The 27,682-nt window shown below is 40.1% G+C and overlaps 1 protein-coding gene across 1 annotated transcript in view; it reads right to left on the bottom strand.

Moving 5' to 3' along the window:
* The window catches only part of SLC12A1 (solute carrier family 12 member 1), a gene marked incomplete at its 5' end in the record, with an annotated part of 108,173 nt that overhangs the window by 3,895 nt on the left and 76,596 nt on the right, over positions 1-27,682 (bottom strand). Inside the window, 6 exon segments of the mRNA NM_001170971.1 lie at positions 10-77; positions 1,357-1,492; positions 9,877-9,963; positions 11,675-11,786; positions 12,344-12,475; positions 16,965-17,108. Coding sequence (NP_001164442.1) covers positions 10-77; positions 1,357-1,492; positions 9,877-9,963; positions 11,675-11,786; positions 12,344-12,475; positions 16,965-17,108 — 679 coding nt within the window.

Genomic DNA, 27,682 nt, shown 5'->3' with positions numbered 1-27,682 from the left:
GATACTTACAAGACAATGAGATTAGCAGCTCTCGAGTGCTCCTGCAAGAGTTCATTCAGTCGAACTTGGCGGTAACTCTGTGGACAGCATTCAGAATTAGCTGAGTGTAGTTCTCCCAGAATTATGAATAAGAATTTATTTTCTTACTTCGAGTCACAGAGAGAGAACCTTATTTAGGCTTGGACGCTTACAGAGCTTTAAAGCCTCACAAGACATTTTAGAGGTGTGAATAAGGCCATATTTTCATTGTGTTATAGTAGCTTAATACATTCTAGGATGTGGGAGAGAAGCAAACAACTTGAATAACTATAAAAAGAAAACATGAATGGCTAGTTTTAGGAAATAAGTTTTTGGTTAAAGAAAACTGATCAAATCTTGACACCAGTTTGATATCCTAAGAACATAGACCATATCCTAGGCTACCTTTCCTGTAACTCTCTAAATGTTTTTCAGTACAGTAGACTGGTTTTGATGAAAAAGCTATCAGAAGACTCACATGGAAAAATAACTGTTTTGCAGTGGTGAGAGTAACATTTATTGTTACATTTCACTGGTTTAGAAAATGAGACTCAGATGTGTGATTTGCTCAATTATACAAGTCTTTGTAAGAACTAGACAGCTTGTTATACACAGAGCTTGATTCTAATTTGTAAATTTTTTTTACTAAATGTGAAAAGCTTTTAGTATTTCTTACTCTTAATTTTTCCAAATTCAGCTCCTTGTGTAGTTTATTTAGATTTTGTAGTTTACAAGTTCCTGTGTTCCCTTGACTTTAATGCGCAATTCAGAGGTCAGTCCTACCTCATTTTCACTTTCCTCACTATCAGCGACGTCATTCAGCTCAGGCTGGAAGAGGGTAACTTCCATCTTTCTGGGCTCTCTAGCTCACCATTTTGTATCCATCTTACAAGATGCACTAGATCTCACTCTCACATGCACTGTTCCAATCACATCATATATTTCCTCAGATATCTTTGTTAGTTTTCAAAGTATCTTCATCCCGTCAGAACTCTTTATTATCGTACTCAATTGTGAGTCAATCTACCCTTATCTACTTTTCACATATATTGACCTAAATTATTTTAGATTGATAGTTCTGTCATATGTTCTTTAAAACTAAATCTGACAGGAGATTTAATAATTTGTACTTTAAAAACAATTTCGACTTTAGAGAATATAATGAACACTGTTTTCTAAATCCTCATATCCAACAATGTGATTGAAAAGCACTTGAAAAGTGTGGAAACTCTGGATCTTGAATAATGCAATTCAGTAATAGTTACATTACTTCTTGATCTTTAAATCAAGAGCCAGTTAGATAGCAAAGTAAAAAATTAAGGAAGACAAGTTCCTTACCTTTTCCTTGACTGCTTCCAGTTCTGCATCTGTAATTTTCCATGGAGTTTCTCTTTTTAATTTCTCAGCGGTTGTTAAATCTTTGCAGCTTTCATGGAGACGATATGGTTCAATCATCTCTTCAAAGAATTTCCAGCTGAAATTGGAATTATAAAGGAGGCCTCACAGTGGGAAACTAACTCATTATTTCATGGATACTCCAGGTATGACTGGCTCTGCTGGCTGTGGAATCAGAACTGAATGTCATGCAAATCTTTTAAGACTTATCTTTGCAGGGCACTTACTGTGAGTAAAACCATGGGTATAGTACTCCCTTTCCAAGGAAACGCTTTAATGCATTTGAGGCCTTGTCAGTCTGGTAGGTGTTAGATCTTCAATATTAAGGCACAAACACACAGGTAGTAATTGTTCTGCAAGTATATATTCTACAAAGTATAGTCAAAGACATAGTTGTAGACACGTTAGTCTATAAATGAATTTTCATCTGTATATTAAACAGACTCTATGGGAAACATTCATAAGAGAATGAAGATGAACTAGGCTCCTTGGGAGTAGGGCAACTCTCATCTTTTGTCCACATGGCAACTCCCACTCACAGCCAGAGGCTGAGGGCAGGTAGCAGGGGCATGGCAAGGGCTCCCCCAGTCTTCATGGTTCTGAAAAATCTGGATGTTTGCTGCAAATAATGCTGTTTTTATCTTTCTCATGTTTGAAGTTGCTGTCTGAGAGTTTTGAATGACTATTATTCAGGTGTGTGTTAAGGAAAGAACACAAATCAGTGATATTTTAATGGCTGAAATTCTGTGGCATTGAGGAGAAAACTAAAAGTAGTATTTAAGAGCTATAGAACATTTTAATAATTGCTATAAATTTTCATTCTTGTCTTATATAACACTCATCAGATTTATTTTTAAAGCAATAGCACAAAGCAAAGCTTATAATTTATGGCAGTAGTTGTCTTCAATATGCCACTTTAAGAAGATCTCAAGTATGAACTCTTTTCTTTGGCTTTATTATAATGTGTCTTACTCATAATTTAGTAACTTTGGAATGAGTGATAATTAGAATCCATATGCTTTTAGGTTAACAATTAAAATTTGAAGCAACGAGTTCAATTATCTCATCAGTTGGCTTGATTTAAGATTTGTAGTTGGGAGTGCAGAGATTACAAAGGACAAAGATTGTCCTTACCAGTGAGCCTTTGTTAACGGACTGAAGAGCCACTTAATGCAGTAGACTTCTATTGTATTGATTTATTTAGAGAGCTGAAGACAGGAAAGAAATCAGACTGATGTGCCCTATTATTCTTTCAACCATTCAATACTTTTATTTGCTATTACTTTGAACAGTGTCATGACTTAGGATACCTTTGGCAGTGGTTATTAAGATGGAAGGGTGCTGGCTTTGGGGAGAAGAGCCTGTGTTCTTGCTCTAGCTTTTCCATTGTCCTCCTTGGCCTGGATAACCTTGCCTATAGAGGATGAGTAACAAAGGCTGTTGGGAGCTGTCTGAAAGTCATGGTAATGATTTGGATGACAGTGTTCCAAAAAGTGTGTAGTCACTTTACTGAACACCCAAAGGATGGAGGATTCGGAGACTCTGTGTTTAAGCTCTACATACATTTATTTCAATCAGGATGAGCATTTCTTTGCGTCTCAGCCAAGATCTCTGTTAGAAACAGTACAGAAATAGTTTCCTAAGAAACAGAAGGTGGAATGGAGGTTTCTGGGTATTTCCTCAGCAGCCATACTATGCTTTTACCATTGTCTTTTGAGTAGGAATGACTCTGTTCCCAACATCAGCTAGTCAGTACAATGCTAAGTCTAACACAGTGATTGGCCAGGATGGGCAGTTAATTAGCCAGGTTCGAACTGGTAAGCACCCAGTGATATGCTGATCATAGTAAATGGTTCAGGGCATAGGTCCGTGCAACTTTAGTGGAACCCAGGACCTGAGTTCAATGACTGGGGAACAAATAAACTTTCTCTCCTACAGAACAGACATGAGCAACTTTGTTGTCTTGGTTGTTGTTGGCAGTCATCTAGCTTTTATAAATGAAATCAATCTTGATTGATTGTTTCATAATGAAAGGTAGAATAGGGAGACTGAAACATAACTCTTTATGATAAAGTTAACCTTTTAGATCAAGTTTAGCCTAAAAGCCAAGCTATGTTTGTATTTTTTAGTTTTGTAGGAGAATAATTTACGTCATCTGAGTCACTGTACATTAGGTTTTCTTTTATTTGTAATTGAAATATGCTAAGTGACACAGTAGGTTATAATGAGACTGCCTTTGTCCATTCCTCTTCTTTGATCTATGCCCATTCTTGATTTCTTCATCACGAGGCTCATCTCTGAGCTGGTTGTTTCCCATCCTTCTGGCTAGGTGATTCTAAGGTAGTCAAAATTTCTATTTTGAGTCTCACTAAATCTGAGTTTTCTTATAAATATTTGTATACATTTCCAGAATAAATCAAACAGTACATGATATTAAATATAAATGAAAATTCAATTTTAAAAATTAACTAATAGCTTCCTTGCTTTCCTATCCTTCTTCTTTACAGCAAAGTTTCTAAATTTTTTAATTGCATAAACCTTACCTCCAGTTCACTAAGATTTCTTCCTTCAAAATAATGTGCTGGAGTTGTTTTTGTGATTACTGCAGTGTCTTTAAACTAAATCACCTATCTAATTGCTTCTAGTTTCTCTTTGATTTTCATATAAAGATTGTTGTCTTTTTGGCCTATGACTTTTAATTCAGTATATACAATAAAAAGTAGAATTTAACCACAAGAGCTTTTTAGTTTCTCCTAACTCAATTATTTTCTCATTAACTTTGCTTTTGTACTCCCTTTCACCCTTGCCCTACCATATTTATAGATAATGTTTCTGTGATAAAATGCCTCCATCAAGACTTGCTGAGGCTGGTGCCGCGGCTCACTAGGCTAATCCTCCGCCTTGCGGCGCTGGCACACCGGGTTCTAGTCCTGGTCGGGGCGCCGGATTCTGTCCCAGTTGCCCCTCTTCCAGGCCAGCTCTCTGCTGTGGCCAGGGAGTGCAGTGGAGGATGGCCCAAGTCCTTGGGCTCTGCACCCCATGGGAGATCAGGATAAGTACCTGGCTCCTGCCATCGGATCAGCGTGGTGCGCCAGCTGCAGCTCACCGGCTGCGGCGGCCATTGGAGGGTGAACCAATGGCAAAAAGGAAGACCTTTCTCTCTGTCTCTCTCTTTCACTGTCCACTCTGCCTGTCAAAAAAAAAAAAAAAAAAAAAAAGACTTGCTGATATTTTATGAGTAGTTGAAAGATTTACTAAAGGCAATTTAAGGTCATTTTACATTAGTCTCCAACATGGAAATCATTGACAAATTATTTTTCCACATGCATATAACCTGATGAATAGTGACCAGGGGATAGTTGTTAATGGTGATAAAGGATGTCTGGTCATGAAGGTACATGTGAGAGCTGAAACCGAGCCAGTAGTTAATCTCTAAGTCACAGTCTCTGTGCTCTGGCTGCATTAACCCAAAGAAAGAGTTCTCTTTAAAACATCCAGAGAAGTTGCCTTCTTTAGGTTATCAAAAACTTACCATATGTGCTACCAATGGCCACATGTGAGATAGGAATAGTTATTGCCAACATTGGATGTGTCGCTGTTTCATAAAGTACTATGGCATTAGTTTTGGCAGAAGGCTACAGAGAGGAGGATAGGTCCTGCAGCACATCCCTTCAAGGGGATGGCTTCTTTTCCTTGCACTAGGGTACATTAGTTGCAAGTATTATTCTTCTTTTTAAATATTTCATTTATTTATTTGAATGGCAGAGTTACAGAGAGAGAAGGAGAGAACAAGAGATAGATCTTCTATCCACTAGTTCACTCCCCAAATGGTTGCAATGGCCAGGGCTGGGCCAGGGTGAAGCCAGGAACCAGGATCTTCTTCCAGGTCTCCCATGTGGATTCAGGGGCCCAAGCTCTTGGGCCACTTTCCACTGCATTCCCAGGCAAATTAGCAGAGAACTGGACCTGAAGTAGGGCAACCAGGACTGGAACCGGTACCCATATGGGATGTTGGCATTGCAGAGGGCAGCTCAGCCTGAGATGTCACAGCGCAGGCCCCACAAGTATTTTATTTCAGTAGAGAAGGAATTTCCCCCCTCTGCATCTTCCTCAAGATCTTGAAATGGCTGAGAGAACATCTCTTCAAAATTTTGAAAACAAATTCATTTATTTCTTTAGGGAGGGAATGAATTCTCCTTATGATAGGATGATGAGAATATGTGAGATTTAGATACCAAGACAAAAGCAAAAAAAAAAAAAAAATGCCTTTCGTACTATTGCAACAAGGTACCATGGGACAAAGGTCAGGGTGGTAAGATGAAGAGGCCCTGACTTTGACAGGTACCCAAAAGATGAAAAGGTTTAAGTTAACGGAAAAGGAGGTATCTCAACATCCTCAGTGATGAACAGGAGAGAGAAAGAATGAATATTAAGGTGGTGACCATGGCAGCTGGACAGAAACGAGTAAGAAAGAAAGGGAAGAAAACAAGGACTTGGGTAGAGCAAACCAGATTGATGAGTAAGGAAATAGAGGAATTTAGGAACACATTTATAAGCAAAGATAGTCCTTAGCTACTGATAAGACAAACAACAGCAAGAAGCATTTGCCTGCAAGATGTGGGTGACTAATTTGTGCCCTTTGTGCCCTGGCTTATGAACTCCAAAACCAGTAACAATCATAGTGAATAGCCTCTAGGCAATAGAGAATGGCCCAGTTTTGCAGAGTACTGGTAGGGCTGACTCAGTTACTAAGGGGCACATACTAAGGAATTGTTGGGCCTTCTGTGTTATGAAAGAGAATGCATTCCTTAGAATTAGAGCAGCCATAACATGAACCTGGTTGATTACATCACTGCAAATACCAAGGGGCAATGACTCAGGGAATTAGAATTCTTCTGATGAAAAGTGGAAAGCTACCAGATATTATTGTATGACAACCTGGTTCATATAAGACTGTTAATTCCATTTACCAAGGAGATTTATAAATGTAGTCTTAATTTTTCTTAAGTATTTGTAATTGTAGAAATATAATGGAAGGCATTAGAAGTATATATGATATAAGGAAATATCACAAAGTAATAACCAGGTTTACCCTGTCAATTATTGCCTTCTTATCACAGTGAAAGTGTTTAGTAAAGCCATTTTAACTGAACCATAGCCTTGGAGGAATCATGAGTACCTTCAAAGGATGTGAAGTTTGGTCAATAAGACTGCATCTTAAATATGAATGATTTTCTCTTTCTTTCTTTCTTTCTCTTTCTTTCTTTCTTTCTTTCTTTCTTTCTTTCTTTCTTTCTTTCTTTCTTTCTTTCTTTCTTTCTTTCTTTCTTTCTTTCTTTCTTTTTGACAGGCAGAGTGGACAGTGAGAGAGAGAGAGAGAAAGGTCTTCCTTTTTCCGTTGGTTCACCCCACAAATGGCCACTATGGCAGGCGCGCTGTGCAGATCCGAAGCCAGGAGCCAGGTGCTTCCTTCTGGTCTCCCATGTGGGTGCAGGGCCCAAGCACTTGGGCCATCCTCCACTGTACTCCCTGGCCACAGCAGAGAGCTGGACTGGAAGAGGAGCAACTGGGACAGAATCTGGCGCCCTGACCAGGACTAGAACCCCGGGGTGCCGGTGCAGCAGGCAGAGGATTAGCCTAATGAGCCACGGGCCGGCCATATATGAATGATTTTCAACAAGGTGTTAAGTTTATATAGGATAATAAAAAATCCAAAGAAGGGAAAAAGGAAAAAGACTTGAGGATTGTAGAATTATAACCCATCAAGAATTGCAAGAGGAAGGAGAAATGGTGGAAAACAGAATAGGGAAAATATCCAACAGAGCAGTAAGGATGTATGGCATTCTGGGGACTTTGTGTTTCTGTGCACTGCCCCAGAGGCCCTACTCTTCACCCAATCAAATGTACAGGCCAGCACTGTGTCACAGAGCATTAAAGCTCTGGTGTGAAGCACTGGTGTCCCTTATGAGCACCAGTTCTAGTCCTGGCTGCTGCTCCTCTTCCAATCCAGCTCTCTGCTATGGCCTGGGAAAGCAGTAGAAGACAGCCCAAGTCCATGGGCCCCTTCAACCACGTGGGAGACCTGGAAGAAGCTCCTGGCTCCTGACTTCGGATCAGCTCAGCTCCAGCCGTTGAGCCATCTGGGGAGTGAACCAGCGGATAGAAGACCACTCTCTCTGTCTCTACCTCTCTCTGTAACTCTTTCAAATAAATAAAATAAATCCTTAAAAAAATTAAATGTACATAATTAAATCTAAATGTAATAGTAGATATGATTTGGTCTACAAGCTTGGGCAACATTTTATAATTGTTAGATTAGACTCTAAGTTGTTCATTAAATTTACAATTAGCTAGGATTTCCACACAATCTTCTTGCAACTTTGGTATTTCCTGTGAAGAGCTACCCTACAAATGGGTTTCAAATACCATTGTTGTGAATTGAACATTTGTGTCCCTCCAAATTTCATATTTTGAAGTGTTAACCCGATGGTATTTGGAAATGGGGCCTTTGGGTGGTATTTAGATTTAGATCGGGTGATGAGGGTGGGCCCCTGAGGGGATTAGGATATTTTTAAGAAGAGAAAGGGGGCTGGTGCCTTGGCTCACTAGGCTAATCCTCCGCCTGTGGCACCGGCACCCTGGGTTCTAGTCCCAGTTGGGGCACCGGATTCTGTCCTGGTTGCTCCTCTTCCAGTCCAGCTCTCTGCTGTGGCCCGGGAGGGCAGTGGAGGATGGCCCAAGTGCTTGGGCCCTGCACCCACATGGGAGACCAGAAGGAAGCACCTGGCTCCTGGCTTGGGATTGGCACAGCGCGCCAGCTGTAGTGACCATTTGTGGGGTGAACCAACAGAAAAAGGAAGACCTTTCTCTCCGTCTCTTTTTCTCCCTCTGTCTAACTCTGCCTGTTAAAAAAAAAAAGAAGAAGAAGAAGAGAAAGGGATCACACCTCTACCATGTGAGGAGGTGGCCATTTGCAAACCAGGAAGATGGCCCTCAAAGGACTGAATCAGTCAACACCTCTATTTTGGACTTGCTAGTCTTCAGAATTTAAACAAATGTCTGTTATTTAAGCCACCCAGCTTTTGGTATTTTTTTAGCAGCCTGATGAAGATGATAGTGGAGTTGATAATAACTGATGAGAGTTAAAATGATATTGTTCTGAAAATATTTACTTAAACTTTTTTCAAAAAATTATTTATTTGGGAGTTGGGGCAGGGGTTGGTGTAGGAAAGAGAACAAGAAAGTGAGAAAGCTCCCATCTGCTGGTTCACCACATAAATGTCCACAGTAGTCTAGGAACTAAAGCTAAGAGCTAAAGTTGGGAGCTGGAAACTCAATCCAGATATCATCCATGTATGTCAGGGACTCAACTAATTGAGCCATCACATTCTGCCTCCCAGATGCATATTAGAAGAAACAGGAACTTGAGAAACAGGGCTAGAAATTGAACCTACACACTTTAATGTGGGATGTGGGTGTTCTAACCAGTGGCTTAACCACTAGGCCACATACCTGCCCCCACATTTTAAAGCTATTTAAGAGTTTTATTTATTTATTTGAAAGGCAGAGATGTACAGAGAGAAAAAAACAGAAAGACAGACAGAGATCTTCAATATGCTGGCTTACTTTTCAAGTACCCACAGCAGCTGGGGCTGGTCCAGGCCAAATCCAGGAACCCAAAACTCAGTTCAGATCTCCCATGTAGTTGGCAGGGAATGAAGTACTTGATCCTTCACCTGTTACTTCCCAAGGTATGCATTAATAGGAAGCCATAATTAGAAGCAGGGCTGGGACTCTAACCCAGGCACTCTAATTGGGATGTGAGCATCCCAAGGAACAGATGCACCAAACACTGGCCCTTTGAGGATAATACATGAATATTACAATTATATCATTTTCTTTTGGAACCAATACATTTCTTTTCCAGGCTTCAGATAGTTTTAGAGATCCTTCTCTCCCCCAAAGTTCATAAGTCTTAAGCTGGGCCCTTCATGCCTAAAAGCTAAAATGGTCCTGGAGGGTTGGTACTGTCATTGTGCCAAGAAAACACAAGCTGTTTATACATCTTCTCCATCAGAACTCCCCATCCAAGATGCCTCACCATTAACACTGAGTAGGAAACTAACCTTGACTGCTCAAGTCAGAACAGTGTGACCTTGTGCTTCCTGGTACTCTTGCCACTTTAGGGATCAAGAATAGGAAGGGGAATTCTATTGTGTGACACACCAACCTGTGTTTCAACAACTTTCCTTCCAAGCTCAACTTTATCATAAAGCCTAAGCCTTTTCTTTTTATTGGAATGTACTTGTTAGTTCTTTGTCATGATTACTTGAAGGCTTTTTTAAAATTCTATCAAGAAGTCACTGTAGTAAATACATAACATTTTTATTCTTTGATAATCAACACCAAAGAGAATGAGAGATTACTGTGGTTAATCAATGCATCTTGTTAAACATTTCGTACCTCTCCTTGTTGGGCTTAATGTTGATATCACCAATGACGTGGATGTCTGCAAATTTTATCCTAAATTTGCTCAAAAGAGAAGCCATTCTGAAAATGGAAGAGAAAAACACTTCATCATTGTGTATTTAACTATTTTCAATCAAAGATGTTTTGTGTTTGAGTTAAGATATCAAAAGCAATCATGCCTTATTTCAGCTTAGTTGTAAGACAGGCTTTATGGTTAGTGTTTGATTTTCATTACCATACTTGTTGGACACATTAAATGTAGACCAAACTATTCCACTGCAAGTGTAAAGAAACTCCTGTAAGCACAGAGAGTAGAAATAGTAAATCTAACTGCATTCATGTGCCAGGGACGATGATGCAAAGCCATACACATTCACTTATTATTTAAAGGAAAGCCAGTAAATCTTAATATTTATTGACTACTATCTAGCTGATAATTTTTATAGCCACTGACAAATTACTGACAAACTAGTAATTATCATACATTACATGATTATATGTTGGAAGTCTTTATCCTAACAACTTATAATTGTGATATGATTTCAGGTTTATGGGAAAGTTGCAAGCATAGTGTGAGTAACTCCCAACATCACCAGTTGTTTGTATTTTGCCCCATTAGACTTGTCATTCTCTTTGTATCTCTCTTTATCTGCTGATTTCCTCTGTTTTTGTATCTATTTATCTATCTATCCAACTTTAAAGTATCTTGCAGATATCAGGCCTTTTCACCCTTAAATATTTTGGTGAACATTTCCTAAGAACAAGGATATTCTCTTATACCAATAGAGTACAATTTGAGAAATTAAAACATCCAACATTTATGTCATACTATTATCTAATCTACAAACTACCTTCAAATTTTATCAATTGTAAAGATACCAGGGTCTTTAAGAAATATAAATTATTATTAACATGTTATTTTCAATTTCACCATGATTCTTTATGAAGAATTAAATATATATGATAAAATATATGAATATTGCATTGCTGCAACTAAAAATAAATGAATATATTTACATGCTCATTAATACAGAAGTATATATTTATATGCAGTTACAACTTCCTGAGAAAGGAGAAAATATCAAAAATTACTTAATAAAAGTCTGTCATTGTTTTGTGATTTCTGGACGACACAGGGCTCAGGACTTCAGTATATCACAGAGGACCAAGAGCTGCTACAGGTGATTCTCCAGATTTCCACCAGAGCCTCCTGGATATGCCATGTTCTGGGCATGCTTATTATTCTTAGGGCCACACATCTGCTCTCAATGCAATAGACACAGACTTAGAATGAGGAAACTTCTCCAAACTGTACACAAGCAACTGAGGATCAGATGTGTTTTTTGACTGTTGTGGACTCTTGCAACCCCTTGGTAGCAGGGCTGGTACACCCAAGACTTATCTCTCCATCTAGTTCTTTGCTATTCTAATAGTGACTGCCATGAATTAGCAGATTTAGATCCCACAAATGGACATAAATTTTTTCATGCTGTTCCTTTCTTGAATGTGTTTATTCGTCAGAACAGAACACACATTATATAAGGTGGGGTGACACTCAACTTTCTTTTTGAAAGCATTTGTGGCAGAAGATAGGAGGACTTAAAGACAATGATTAGAAAAATTATGCAAATAGTTTATTGAAGAGAAAACCAAGTAAGCATGTGTCCCATTATGGTGGGTGTGTCTTTCCATCTAGTGTGCCTCAAAAACACTTAAAAAATTTCTCAAGAATTAAAGCATTAAGGCAACAAACATCTGAAATAACCTAACACAGGAGTGGTAAGCTACTTACGCTATTTTTTCTTCTTCAATGCGATTTATCTTCCCTCCAACATAGATTCTTAATTTACAGTCTTTCCATTTTTTTCTGAGAGTCAAGATATAGGGGATAAGGAGTGTTAACCCTGTAATAAAGAGTAAGTTATGACAGAAAGGATGAGTAAATCTAACAAAGAATACGAATAACTATGTATCTATTTATTCTCATAGTCATAGTTCTTAAATAATTTACAAGTTTATGAGAATATAGAAGGATTATTCTTTTTTTTTTTGACAGGCAGAGTGGACAGAGAGAGAGACAGAGAGGAAGGTCTTCCTTTGCCGTTGGTTCACCCTCCAATGGCCGCTGTGGCCAGCGCGCTGCGGCCGGCGCACTGCGCTGATCCGATGGCAGGAGCCAGGTACAGTGCAGAGCCCAAGGACTTGGGCCATCCTCCACTGCACTCCCTGGCCACAGCAGAGAGCTGGCCTGGAAGAGGGGCAACTGGGACAGAATCCGGCGCCCCGACCAGGACTAGAACCCGGTGTGCCAGCGCCACAAGGCGGAGGATTAGCCTAGTGAGCCACGGCGCCGGCCAGAAGGATTATTCTTTAACTGGCATTGTTTTCATATACCATCCCATGTACTTTTTAAGTTTATCAGAACAGAAATTCTCCCTACAGTGTATTCTGGAAGTTTTACCTCCATCATCAAACAACCACCAAACATCAATTGTGCCTTTTCCTTGTTTCTTTTTAAATTGAGTGCTGGCTTCCACCAGTTTCTGGTTGAACTCTCCCACATGCATTGACTGGATTGTGTTAATGCTGCTATCTGAAAGAGAAAGTGATACATCTATTTGTCTTTTGAGGATAGAAGCAAAATAACTTTCCAATAAATCTATTGATGAAAATAGAGGAAGAGTCATGAATCCATGTTTTTTATCTCTGTGAAGATAAAGGAAAAATCTCACATGAATTTAGATAACCTCTAATAGTTAAATGAAAATTTGATATTGGTTTCATGATTACAATTTTCCTTACAAAGCAGTGGATTATTTTCAGATCCTTCATAATCTGTCTCAGATTAGAACTATTATTTATGCATACAATAATACCTAATAATCTAATACAATAACCAAAATATTCCAATTTTCCTAAATCTCAGATATGAGCCAACTTAATATTTTCAGTTTTTTGTGACAGAAGATGTAGTGATTGGTTTTCTGGAAATACACAATAGGATCAGATGTATTTTTAACAAAAAAATTATTTTATTTATTTGAAAGACAGAGTGGCAGAGAGAGAGAGAGAGAGAGAGAGAGAGAGAGATCTTCCATCCATTTGTTCACTTTCCAAATGGCTATAATAGTGGGACCAGGCCAAGACGAAGCTTGGAGCCAGGAACGCCATCCTGGTCTTCCACATGGGTGGCAGGGGTCCAAGTACTTGGACCATCTTCTACAGCTTTGCTAGGAACATTATCAGGGAGCTGGATGGCTGCTCCAATATGGGATACCAGCATCACAGGATGTGGCTTAATCTGCTGTGCCACAGCCCAGCCCCAGAAGTGTTCTTATGTTAGAATTTATTCATTCAAGCACAGTTTTAGTATAGATTCCATGAAAGTATGGTTTATAAAATTTTTCAGAGACTATGTACAATTTGAGTTCCCTATGATTATTTGGTCCTGTGGTTGGCCTGGCTTACTCCTGTTTTTCCTTTCCTTTCCTTTCCTTTCCTTTCCTTTCCTTTCCTTTCCTTTCCTTTCCTTTCCTTTCCTTTCCTTTCCTTTCCTTTCCTTTCCTTTCCTTTCCTTTCCTTTCCTTTCCTTTCCTTTCCTTTCCTTTCCTTTCCTTTCCTTTCCTTTCCTTTCCTTTCCTTTCCTTTCCTTTCCTTTCCTTTCCTTTCCTTTCCTTTCCTTTCCTTTCCTTTCCTTTCCTTTCCTTTCCTTTCCTTTCCTTTCCTTTCCTTTCCTTTCCTTTCCTTTCCTTTCCTTTCCTTTCCTTTCCTTTCCTTCCTTCCTTCCTTCCTTCCTTCCTCTCTCTCTCTCTTTTTAAGTTTTATTTATTCATCTGAAAGGCAGAGTTACACACAGAGAATGAGAGAGAGAGAGAGGGAAAGAGAAAGATCTTCCCTCTGCTGGTTCACCACCAACCCCACTCCCACCCCACTGCACCCCACTCCCACCCCACAAATGGCCACAATGGCTTAGGCTGGGCTAGGCTGAAGTCAGAAGTCTGAAACTCCATCTAGGTCTTCCCTGTGGATGGCAGGGGCTCAAGCACTTGGGCCATCTTCCATTGTTTTCCCAGGTGCATTAGCAGGGAGCCACACTGGAAGTGGAGCAGCTGGGACTTGAACTGGGGCTTCTGTGCGAGGCTGGAGCTTAACTTGTGTTACAACACTAGCCCCTCCTGTTTTATTTTCAAGAAATCTTATGAAGCTAAGGTAAAGCCAGTTGAACTGTTTGAATATTTTTGAATGAGAGGGAAAAAAGTCCAGGAATAGGTATTTGGCTCAGTGGTTAAGGCACTAGACTGGGACACCTGCATGCCCTATTGGGGTTCCTGGGTTTGAGTCCTGACTCTATCCCAACTCCAACTTCCTGCTAATGGATACTCTGAGAGACAGCAGGGCTGTCTGAGATGGCTCATTTTGTTGGGTCTGTACCACTCGTGTGGGAGCCCTGGATTGGGTTCCTAGTTCTCAGCTTCAGCCTAACCCAGCCCTGGGCATTGTAGGCATTTGGGGAATGAACCAGCACAGGGGAGCTCTGTCTGTCTCTCTGTATGCATATCTCTGTCTATTTCTATTCTCTCTAACTTTGAAATAAATCTTTAAAAAGAAAGGAAAATCCAGAAAATATTGAAAGAAAAACTATCCTTCCTTCAGCTATAATTAAGAGTGGATATAAGGCTGGCGCTGCGGCTAATCCTCCACCTGCGGCGCCGGCACCCCAGGTTCTAGTCCCAGTTGGGGCACTGGTTTTGTCCCGGTTGCTCCTCTTCCAGTCCAGCTCTCTGCTGTGGTCCGGGAGTGCAGTAGAGGATGGCCCAGGTCCTTGGGCCCTGCACCCGCATGGGCGACCAGGAGGAAGCACCTGGCTCCTGGCTTCGGATCAGCGCAGCACACCGGCTGCAACGCGCTGGCCTTAGTGGCCACTTGGGGGGTAAACCAACAGAAAAAGGAAGACCTTTCTCTCTCTCTCTCTCTCTGTCTCTCTCTCTCTCTCTCTCACTGTCTAACTCTGCCTGTCCAAAAAAAAAAAAAAAAAGAGTGGATATAAAATACTTTAAAAATTTATTTTAATGCAATTTCCAGCCTAACATGGGTACAACGAAAGTGTACCAGGGAACTAGGCCAATGTTTGAGAGGCCCTTGTCCCTCTCTGCTAGTAGGTTTTCTTTGCCACACTATATATATTATATCTCATTTCTGTGTCTTTGGAAGCTGTGATTTCATTGCTCTGTTTCAAAGAGGTGGTGTCAATGTAGTGCTTGGAGTAGAGCTGACAGCCTCTCAGAGCTTCCTCTCTGATCTCCGGGGTTCTGAAGATGCTTTGTTCTGTCTGTTGCTGTTTCCATGTTTTGGGCCTGTCAATTCTGAAGCAATTATCTCATATTGTTTTTGTATTGCTAGGACTGCTGAGGGAGAAAGTAAATTTATTTGCAAAATGGACCAAACTCTGCCCTCACTTACAAGCAAATCAAAAAGCATCCCCAGGACTCTGATGAGTGCCTAGGGGCAGGGTTGGTCTTGATCTAGAACGCCAAAGAGCTGTCAGCCAGAGCAGTGAATGGGCCCACTTTAGAGCTGTGTTTGAACTTTTAGATACTGAAAATAGCACATAACATTATTTTGCTTTTCTGAAAAATGAGACATGCTGAATTTCAGAACACATTTTTTCCCAAACAAGTATTGTGACGCAGAAACAGGCTTCCAGAATATATAACAAATCCTGCTTTCTTTAATAAGAACATAAATGCTCCTCCTCCCCATTACATAGAGAATAGCGTTTGCCTATGCTTTCTGAGGTTTCCCTTGTCTTTTCATATTGCACCACTTAATAGAGCAGGTTTAAGGGTCAGTTAACTTTTCTCACAAGTAAAACAGTAAAATGGAATGGAAAGAAGACAGTAGTTAGTATTCAGTAGAGTCTTGTTCTCATTTTTGCACTCTCAAAGTCCTGATGTATCTTTCCCGTTAGATTCAAACATATTTTCCTAGAAAATGTCATTTTAAGGTGAGCAGTAAATAGTAGGCTCTCCCAAAACCTATGGGATTCCTGGGAACTTGAGAGTATCTCTAATATTTGAAGTGGGAGAAATATGTGTATTTCTCATCCTTTTCTGTAAATATATAAAAATGTTAAATTACAGGTGAGATTTTTTATCCCTGAGCTACAGCAGAAGAACAAGCAAACTGAACCAATACAATTACTGGGTAGGAAATGGCCCCTTTGAAGCACTGGCCACCATCATTCTAGACTGGAAGGCTGCTAAATTTCAATTTGGATCTTGCTATTTGACTTGGAGACTCTTCAGAGAAGTGATCTTCCCCCAGTCTCACACTAGAGTATTACTTTATTTAACAAGATGATATTTGTGCCTGCAGTGCGTGTTAACATTGTAGTTTTCTACCAGCAGAGGTCACTGTGGATATTAAGCTCAAGTTGCAGTATTTTAGGAAAGAAAGCAATTTAAAAAATCAGGTTTTGAATCAACTGTTTTTAAAACCCACAACACGCTCTCCCAGCCCTTGGTCCCTGTTTCTGGGATATATGCCAGACCCTCAGAGATAAATGTACCACTCAAACAAAATCTATAGGAAATTAGTATTAATGAAGTTCTAAACCCAGCATTCTGGTGTGTGATAAACACATTTTTGAAATTGGGGTTCAAGTTGGATCCCCTACTTACATATACTAGTCAATTTTAAGTCCCCTGAATTTCTGTAAGATAAGAAAGATGTAAATTTAAAAGTTTGGGTACTGGTTCTTAAATGTTTATACCTTTTCTATCTTAACTAAGATATTTCTATTTTGTGGCAATTAACCTGCTTAAGCATTGTATGATTCCTAAACCAAATATGATGATTTTAAAATAAAATTTTTATAAAAAGATGGTACAAATTACTTAGAAATATTTATCACTGTCAATGGCATCTGCTTCTTACTCAGCCACCTACTTGAAATAACTCTTTCGGTCCCTTCCTACCCTGAATGCCCTCAACATCTTAGATGCTGACCACTGACCCTTTACAGATGCTTAAATAATCACTTATCTTGTAGTTTTTCTTGTAGATTTGTAAAAGGTACTTACCTTTCTTGGGAGTTGGTTTAGTGATGTTCAGCTTGCCAACTTTCTTAAACAAGCCCCGGATACCTCCATTTCCTTCTTCACACTCATTATCTTTGATAGTGGCCTCCAATGCCAATCTTTCCTGTTCTAATTTCTCTAATTCCTCTGATGGAAAAAGATAAAAATCACCTCCTTAATTCAGACCCACAAGTTTCTAGGAACAATCTTGTAAACTCTAAGTATTTAAAATGATATATTTGTGAAACAATGATGATTTATGAACAATGTGATTTTTTAGAATGATTATTTAAAAGTAATATATTTTAGTAAATTGTGTTCAGAAAGTAGTAATAACTTGCATAGAAAAAGAGTCCAATGTGTTAATTTATGATCCATGAAAAAAAGGGCAAAAAAGGCTGTATGATGCCACCCTTATTCACTACCATCCAAAAACATACCAAAAAAAAAAAAAAAAAAAAACTTGACCCACTCTGTGTAATGATCTTGTGCACTCTTAGCTACTGATTTATGGACCCCAGTGGCTGTCAGATGTTTTACATCTGGACGGGAGAGAAATGCAGAAGTGTGCTATCATGTATCAAGCCCACAGCAATGCCTCCTGAACTGAAATGAAACTAGAGTGCGAGCATTAAGGAAAGATAGCCAGGTCTTCTAAGAAACCCTGTGGTCTCTGAATACAAATTACAGTGAAACATATTCATCACCAGTTCCTTCTATTAAGCAAAATACTTTGTTGGAAGGGGTGACCAAAGTCAAAGAAACTCAAAATCTGAGGTTTCTGTGGGTCAGAGTTCAAATCGCTAAAAGTGGGCTCATGACATTGGAGTCTGGAACAAGACTTACACTGTGCAAAGTCTCCTGCCCAAGGTTTAGACCCACTATCAAGCTTTAATGTTGTGTTTGGCTGTCTTTCATCTTTTCTGGATTCTGATTGTGACAAAAATTTTCTAGCTTCTATGTGATGCATCGAATCCCTCTTTGACCTCAACCTACATTGGATCAGGGCAAGTACTTTTTTTTTAAAGATTTTTTTTTTTTGACAGGCAGAGTGGACAGTGAGAGAGAGACAGAGAGAAAGGTCTTCCTTTTGCCATTGGTTCACCCTCCAATGGCCGCTGCGGCCAGCGCACTGCGCTGATCCGATGGCAGGAGCCAGGTGCTTCCCCTGGCCTCCCATGTGGGTGCAGGGCCCAAGCACCTGGGCCATCCTCCACTGCACTCCCTGGCCACAGCAGAGAGCTGGCCTGGAAGAGGGGCAACCGGGACAGAATCCGGCGCCCCAACCAGGACTAGAACCCGATGTGCCGGCGCCGCAAGGCGGAGAATTAGCCTATTGAGCCACGGCACCGGCTCAAAGATTTTTCTTATTTACTTGGAAGGCAGAGTTACAGAAAGAGAGAGACAGAGACAGAGAGAGAGAGAGCGAGAGCGAGTGAGCTTCGGTCCACTGGTTCACTCCCCTAATGGTTGCAACCACCAAGACTGGACTAGGCTGAAACCCGTAGCCAGGAACTCTATCTGGGTCCCCTTGTGGGTGCAGGGACCCAAATGCTTGAGCCATCTTACACTGATTTCCCAGGCACATTAGCAGGGAGCTAGATTGGAAGTGGAGCCTCAAACCAGTGCCTATATGGGATGCTGTCATTGCAGGTGGTGGCTTAACCTGCTGTGTCACAACACCAGCCCCAAGGGTAAATACATTTTAAAAGCAGTCTTGTAACAGTATTAAACTGGTGAGCCTGCTTGCTTATACTGGGGAAGGTGGCACTTTTGTCCAATTGCCTCATCTTATTGCTGAGAACAGTGCCTGAGAAAATAAGCAATGTTCAGAGGGTAAGGGTAGAAAACCTACATTCGGTGTTCCAAAAACACTGGTAGGGCTTCTGTAAATGTCAGCCCCGGAAGCCAGTTGCCTTATCTATCTGTAAAGCTATACAAACTCCAGATTTATCAATTATGTACTAAGTCTGTCAGGACAACAACATCCCTAGACGATGCTCTTATTCAGCTACATGGAATTCTCTGGCCCCTTTCCAGGTCTTAGCAATTAATCTTTCGCCAGTGGCATGAGATTTAAGGTCAAATTGCCCATGTGATTTCCCCAATGCTCCAAAGGTCCTCAAGATCAGCAGCTGTAGAAAATCTAAAAAATTAGACTGGTGGTATTAAAGCTTGGACAGAAGTTTCTCACCCCTGACATTTAGGGATAAAGACAAGCTGCATTGCTCTGGGGGTCACACCAATTTTACTTCTGCTTCTGGCTTTATGTGACATTAGGCATGTCATTTACTTTTTCTGTGCCTCAGATTTCCCATCTGTAAAATGGAAAATTGTACTCTTCTCTCTTCCTACTCTCTTAGCTTTACAAAAATAATAAACAAGTATTTCTGCATTGCACCTTGAAACTCCTTAAAGAATAGAGCGATGATTGCTTTTTTTTTTTTTTTTTTTGACAGGCAGAGTGGACAGTGAGAGAGAGAGACAGAGAGAAAGGTCTTCCTTTGCCGTTGGTTCACCCTCCAATGGCCGCCACGGCCAGCGCGCCGCACTGATCCGATGGCAGGAGCCAGGTACTTATTCTGGTCTCCCATGGGGTGCAGGGCCCAAGGACTTGGGCCATCCTCCACTGCATTCCCTGGCCACAGCAGAGAGCTGGCCTGGAAGAGGGGCAACCGGGACAGAATCCGGCGCCCCAACCAGGACTAGAACCCGGTGTGCCGGCGCCGCAAGGCAGAGGATTAGCCTAGTGAGCCGCGGCACCGGCTGATGATTGCATTCTATAGTCAGTGTATTTATGCAACTTCTGGGCCTAGGCATGTGAAGCAAATTGAGTATTTTGAGAAGCCTGGGAATTATTTTAGCAGTTTCTTGTGATCCCCTACTTTTTGGGTTTAGGGACTGTGCTGTATTTTATTCCTTCCCAAGCAACTCTGAGAGAGCTATTAATATTATCCCTATTTTGTAGATGAAGAAACTGAGGCTCAGAAAAGTTAAATAACTCTTCTGACACAACCTAACAAGTTAAGATGTTTTGAATGCAAGGAGGTCTGCTTGACTGTAAATCCTGTGTGCTCCTCACTAGGAAGATTTTGTAGCTGGTTACCATTACTTCAGCATTGTTTTATTAAATTCCAGCTTTTCCACATCGATGAACCTAAACAGCCTCGGGCCTACGGTGCAATGCCAAGTTAATCCCCCAAAATGATGACCCTTGGACATCTTACTTAAATTTTTATTTGTAAAGCAGAGAGACACAGAAACATGTCATTTTAAAGGGAAGATACTAAAGATATGGGTAGATGTGGGAGGCTGTCTTAGAGCAGCAGCACAGTCAGCTGGACTTTCTTGTCTCTGCCCTGGGTGTCACACCATAGCTGTTAACAAGCCTTCAGGGGTGTCGCAGGGGGTGGGTGGACTTTTGCTAACTTCTTTAGGGACCACTATCAGGGTTGCCCTGGGGAGAGGGGTCTTTTTTCTTTCTTTTTTCTTTTTTCCTTTTTTTTTTTTTTGGCAGGCTCCAGCACACCCTGTGATTAGCCATTAATTGCCATGCTCTTTGTCCTTTAGTTTGGACAAAGGCAGAAAAAAAGGATAAATCCTCTTTTGTAAAGAGAGTCAGCTGGCCGAGCAAGCTGGGAGCTGCTCCAACAATTTGCTTGCAGGTCTGTGCACAGCCCTTCCAGGACAGAGCAAACTGCAAAGTCCCAGGCTTGAGAGACAAAACCAAATTTTGCTTGAATGCTTCAGATTCAGCAGCTCCCTCAAAGAACAAACAGTGGCTGACAGAGAGTCTATTCTAAAGGCTAAAATCTGTTTGCTTTGCCATCTTGGGTTCTAGGGTCCACACAGTGGTGTGATCCTCATCTGCACAGTATTCTGTAAGTTCTTATTAGAGGTAATTCTTAATTATTCACTTGGTAGGTGATCTAAGGCCTCCTTCCATGCACTCTCCTTTTCAAATTTCAGGGCTAAATGGAAATGATGTTTTAACTATCTGCTAGTCACAATTCTCTGTGTGGTGTACTGCTTGATTCTGCTTGTGTGGGAAATTAAGAGTAGATTTTGTCAGGATGGGCATTTGGCTTAGCAGTTAAAGCACTGGCATCCTGTACTGAGTGCCTGGGTTTGATACCTGGCTCCTCTCCTGACTCCAGCTGACTGCTAATGCAGCAGTGATGGCTCAAATGATAGGATTCCTGCCACCCATATGGGAGATCGGGACCGAGTTCTCACTCTGGCTTTGGCCCCAGTTGGGGGCTGTTGCAAGCACTTGGGATGTTAACTAGGAGATGAGAGCCTCCCCCCATATCTCTGCTTCTCAACTACATTTTTTAAAATTCCTTAAAAACCGTCAGACATTACTTTCAACAGGAATACTGGCCAGCTGGCTTGGAAAAGTCTACTGTTAGTCCACAAAGAGGAATAAGCCAGGAAAGTATCCAAGGGAGTATGAACTGATATTTGATTTCCACTGGGCTAACAATAAAAACCATTCATCTTTTCACTGTCACTGCCACCATCATTAGTATATTTTACATCTTTTTAATACGAGAGGCAGAGAGAGAGTGTATACTCCTCTTTGCTGGTTCATTCCCCAGATGCCCACAACAGCCTGGGGGGGTGGGGGCAGCCAGGAACTGGAAACAAAAACCCTATCACTGCTACCTCCTGGGGTTTGCATTAGCAGGAAGCTAGAGTTATGAGCCAGAGGTGGGAATTGAAGTCAGGTGCTCCAAAGCAGGATGCGAGGGCTCAAGCTGGTGGCTTAACCACTAGACAAAATGTCCACCTCCATTACAACATTTCTCATGTTCTGAAATTACAAAGCCCTTTCCATATATTATCTCATTTGAAACTAAGTGCAGATAGGGCTAGTGCTCCCACATTCTATTCCCCATTTATTATTTGGATCAGAAAGTAAAGTGATTTGCTCATGGTTTCACAGTTAGTGACCCAAGTTTCCTGCTTATTCATCTCTACTCTTCTTCCTTGACGTGCCCTGACTATAACATCTGCCTGTTAAAGGAGAACACAGTTGCATGTTTTCCAGAAACCATTCCTAGATTTCTTGATCAGAATTAATCTCTTCTGCATTTCTGTAATACCATGCTTAAACTTTCATTCTAGTAATTATAACTCTATGAGAAGGAATAGAGTCTTGAGCTATGTTTTGTATTATTCATTGCAGACTGCAAACTCTTGGAAAGCAGAGCTTCTGTCATATTTCATTAACACAATTGTGCATTTATTGTGTGCCAAGTTCAATGCCAAATACTTTGCATCCACCATAACCTTTAAACAACAAATCTGCTTGATAGGGACTATACTTATTTCCATTTGAAAGTGTGACCAGGGCTGGCATTGTGGTAGAGTAGGTAAAGCTGCCACCTGCGATGCCAGCATCTCCTACAGGTGCTGGTTTATGTCCTGGCTGCTCCACTTTTGACCCAGCTTCCTGCTAATGACCTGAGAAAAACATTGCAAGATGGCTGAAGAACTTGGGCTTTGGCACCAACATGGGAGACCTGGATAGAGCTCTTGGCTCCGGGCTTTGGCCTGGCCCAACCCTGGCCTTTGGGGCCATCTGGGGAGTGAACCAGTGGATGGAAGAACCCTCTCCCCATCTCTCTGCCTCTCTTTTTAACTCTGACTTTCAAAGTAACTAAATAAATCTAACAATTAAAATTAAAACAGAAAAAGAAAATGTGACCAATTGAAACAGAGAAGATAAATAACTTGACCAAGATCACACAGTCAAAAAGTGTCAAAATCTGAACCCAGGTCTATCTATTCCAAAGTGTATGTTGGGCTTCATATATGCTTTCTCACATTCTTAGCTCTCCCTGCTAGTGTCTGGGCCCAGATTTACTCATGATAGGCACTCAAGAATTATTTGTTGAAATAAGTAAGAAAACTGGTCAATCCTGTTGATATAGTTCAATATTTTTGGAAGTGTTATCTTGATAAAGGAAGAAAAGCAAGGACAGAGCTGTTAGGGAGGGAGTGTGAAAAAGGTATGTGGGTAGGAAGTAGGTTAAAAAGACTGCGATTGAAAGAATTGGAGTTAACACTGTGTACAAACTTACAGAAAGGGGCTTACAGGAGCTGGCTGTAATAATCCAGGCTGAAGAGGACAGAAGGAGGGACAAGTGGGAGTAAGCACAGGATGGTGAGGCAAGTGAAGAAGGAGACTTCCTGGGGAAGGAGAAGCACTTGGGAATCAGGTAGTGTGAATCACGTTGAATTTGAATCTTCCATTTTAGGTAATTCCATAGTAAATGTCACAATTGTAAAGCCTGAGGTTCGGCACATTGATTCATATGAGTATTTATGCCTTTGAGTTGATTCACCAAAGAAACAATCACAATTTAATATATAAAGCCACACTGAGAGACAGTGAGAATGAGAGAGAAGGAAAGTCTGCCATTTTCTCTCTTTGAAAACTAAATTTATCTATTTTCATTTTCTTTGAAGGATGGAGAGGCAGAGAAACAGTGGGAAGGAGGAGGGAGGGAGGGAGGGAGGGATTGATCTTTCATCTGCTGGTTCACTGGTTCATGCCCCCAAATCCATGCAATAGTCATGATTGGGTCATTCCCAAACTGCAGCCAGGAATTCAATTCAGGTCTCCTGTGTGGGTGGCATAGTAGGAAGCTATGGGAAGCAGAGTTGGGTCTTGAACCTAGGCACTTTGATATGGGATGTGGCAGTCCCAAGCAGTGACTTAGTTGCTGTGCCTACTGTCTGCCCCCTGCACTTCTCTTTTTAAGATTTTCAGAGAATCCATTAGGTTAATTTATCTACTTCTTATGCTAAGAACAAAGACTAATTCCTGAGTCATATCTTCATGCAAGTGCCAAACCTACTTGAACAGAGGTTACTATATTTTCAAATGCTTTATAAATGGACTATATAGTGACCCATTGGAGTATATTTTGAAATTCAATTTGGTTTTCAAGATCACCCCAAATGTTCTATCCCTAGTACTTTTTTAAAAAAAATACTTTTTGAAATAGGCAAGGGTCTATGAATCACAAATCTTAAGAATAGGGAGCAGTCAATTATCTGACAGCAGAATGGAGAGCAACCCACTGGAGAATCACATCCCCTCCCATTTCATAGCGTCTGCTTTGTGTTTTAATTATTAAATTGTGATTCTTTCCTTGGTGAATCAACTCAAAAGCATAAATACTCATATGAATCAATGTGCCGAACCCCAGGTGAAGTCTAGCTGCATTGAAGGCAGGAAGCAATCCTGCAGTGGTTGCTTTCCAATCAAGTAATTATTTACTACACTGCCATCTGTCTTTATTTTGCTAAGCCACTCCATCAGACACAGCAGTATCACCGTACTCTGAAAAGGTCATAAATCGCACACTACTTAGATGGAATACTTGACCACAACATATTGCAAATCATGTTTCATCACTTTATTTCCTACCAGTACCATTTGGATTTTTTGTTGTAGTTGCCAAACTTCCTAAATACCCCTGGGAAGTGAACAATGTAAAATACATTTTTATGTTGTCAAACAATAAATTAATTTAAGAGAAATTATCAGTCATCAATATTGGATGAGTAGTTGCAATATACAATTAGAATGCTATGAGCTTTGATCTTATTTATATAAAAATTATTCTCATATAAGCCTGTGATACAGTATAGAAATAATTGTCATTAGTGGTAAATTACCTATAAAGCTGATTTCTATTCACTGCTTTATTAACTACAGTATATGGGCACTCTGAATTGCTAATATTTCCTTTAAATTATAATCTGTGATGACATTGCAGTGCCTGTGTTGGAAAAGCTATGATGATAATCATTAACGTAGTATAATGCAATACTTAAGATTTATCAGGCTCTTATTAAGTCCTGTATTGCAGAATAATATAATGAAATGCAAGCTTATTTCTTCCAATTCAAAATCTAATATGAGGTTTGTGTCATAAATTACATAAACTTCAAAATAATGCATGAAAATGTGGTGCAAAGTTAATTTCTATCATTATGCTGTTGTTTTTCCTCATGCTTTTCATGTATTTTTGTAACATTGTTTTTGTTCACCCTAGATAGTTGGTACTTATAATTATTTTATTAGCATCCAACTGTATTTTCCCTTTTTTGACTAAGAAGCGGAAATATTTCAAACATCAAAGTTGATTTAAATAGGATATGTTCCTTGGGAAATTAAAAGGGGATATAGTTCACTACCAGGATTCTTTGAGAAATGCTTACAAAATTTGGTTGGTATATTGTTCTATAGAAATAAACTGATGGTACATTTTGGTGGATAGAATAATAATGGGTGGGTGCAATATTTTTCAACTATATCACATCTTTCAGTTTGAAAACACCAATACAAAATACAAAATAAATGTGAAATCTAAATACAAAAGATATTTTTGTATTTCTCATTTTTTAGGGCAGCATTACAGCACAAAAGCTAGAAAAAGAAATGCAGAGAAAACCTAGAGAGGTAAGGCAGAATGGTTCTCATAATATTAGGTTCTTGTAATTGCCCTGAAAGTCAGTGGCAGGCAACCCCCATGTTAAGGGTCTTAAGTAATATATGGAAACAGCTTTGTCCTATTCCTGTATCTCAGATTCCACCACTGTCTCTCATGATGGAAGTCACTGTCTTCTCTAGTTCTCCCTTTTCAAGGTAGAATAGTGGCCTCAAACAGCTCTGCCAATTACCAGCCTTGTGACTCTTGGGTAAGTCTCAATTTTATCAGCTGTGAAATGGAGACAATGATAATAATTTCCTGATAGAGTAGTTGAGATGATAAATGTTATGTGAGAACATGAAGTGTGATACATGGCACAGGGTAAGTGTTCAAAAATGTTAGCTATTGTCATTACTCTTTATTCCTATGGAGGCTTCCCTAGTTCAAAATGTTGTCTTCTTGTGCTTTGATTATTGTATTCTATTCTATTCTATATTTACAGTTGGATATAATGTATGTGCTATATTTATATAGATTATATTCTATATTTATATTCTATAAATACAGTTGGATGCTAATAAAATAATTATAAGTACCAATATTATTGTATTCTATTCTATTCTTTTGATTATTATATTCTATTATAGAAGTCTTTTTGAATTGTCTCCTGTCCTTGGGGTTGGCACTGTGGTGCAGTAGGTTAATCCTTTGCCTGCGTGCTGGCATCCCATATGGACGCCAGTTCTAGTCCCGGCAACTTCTCTTCCAATCCAGCTCTCTGCTCTGAACTAGAGCGGTAAGCTCCCTTCTTACTCTGCCATCTTGGAAGCTGCCCCCAATTCTTAACAATGTGAATAATCAAAAATTGGCATGAGGATTTTAATTTGCCTGGGAAAACCGTAAGATGACCCAAATTATTGGGCCCCTGCACCCACATGGGACACCCAGAAGAAGTTCCTGCCTTCTAATCTGCACAGCTCCGGCCATTGCAGCCATTTGTGGAGTGAACCAGTCGAAGGAAGACCTTTCTCTCTGTCTTTCCCTCTTATTGTCTGTAACTCTATCTCTCAAATAAATAAAATCTTTTTTCAAAAAATGAGAATTGTCTCCAGTCCTCTCTGAGTCCTTACTTTGTGTGACTTAAAAAGTATGAGACCTAAACCCCAAAGCTGACCATGTTGCTCCCTCACTTCTCTTTGCTGGCTCCTCATTATATACAAGAAAAGGCACATGCTTACTTTTTAACATGGCAAATGAGGCTTTTCAAATCTGGGTTCTCCTTACATCAGCAGCTTCATAGTTCGGTATTGTCTGCTTCATAGCTTTGACTTCACTCACACAAATCTGCCTCGGGTTGCTCATTTATCCATCCCCATTTCTCTATATTCACGCCTCTTCATCCTTGCCAGTGTTCTCCTCCTTACCAAACATACCATTCCTCGAATTCTTTCCTCAACGTCCCCTTCTTCTACATTGCCTAGTTAACTCCTACTCATCCACTAATTCACAAGTCAGAGGTAATTTCCTCCTCTTAGAGTTAGGTACCTCTTGTCTCGTTCTCATAATGCATTTTTTGTACCTGTTATCCACTAACAAATATCCATATCCTTTTCCAGGCTGTTAAGTCTCTTGAGGGTATAGACAGTACTTGTTAACCTCGGTCTACCTAGAACCTAGGTCTCCACTATGCCTGGTATATAATAGGCCATGGGAAAATAACCTTTTGTCTTAGTGTTATGTCGTCAGTGGTCTCTATTGTGAAGTTCAACTAGAGATAAGTCATGGGTTCATGTCCTGAATTAATCTTTCAGTAACTCTTTAAACATGTTCTTTATTTCATATACAAAGGAAGTATGTTTAAATTCTGAGGCTAAACAAGTATACCAAATTCTCTACAGGGCTAAAAGCAGAGAATCACTAATCTGAATTAGTGTTTCTGTCTCTGACTTAGATTAGCAATTCACAGCATGATACAACCAGGCTAATTTCCATGTTAGCTACAAACCAGTTCACAGGCTCTTAGAAGCAAAATACATGTTTTTCTGAGGAAGGAATTAATCTTCATTTTAGGAAACATCTTGCAGAAATTAATTCAGCAGGTTATTTTACTGAAGGTGTTTATTTTCTTTGATGCTGGCTTTGTGGTTTTGTGATAAGAAAAATAATTGATGACTACCTAAAATTACTGTATTCTGGTTAGCAGGACAAAGACCACTTGGAAAACAACTGGAAAAGCGCTGGGGGAAATGCACACATTGTGGGTTAGCA

The sequence above is a fragment of the Oryctolagus cuniculus genome, chromosome 12, assembly GCF_051225735.1.
Source record: "Oryctolagus cuniculus isolate XC-2025 breed Fujian yellow rabbit chromosome 12, ASM5122573v1, whole genome shotgun sequence".
NCBI classification, from domain to species: Eukaryota; Metazoa; Chordata; class Mammalia; order Lagomorpha; family Leporidae; genus Oryctolagus; species Oryctolagus cuniculus.
This window is presented reverse-complemented; position numbering and strand designations above follow the sequence as displayed.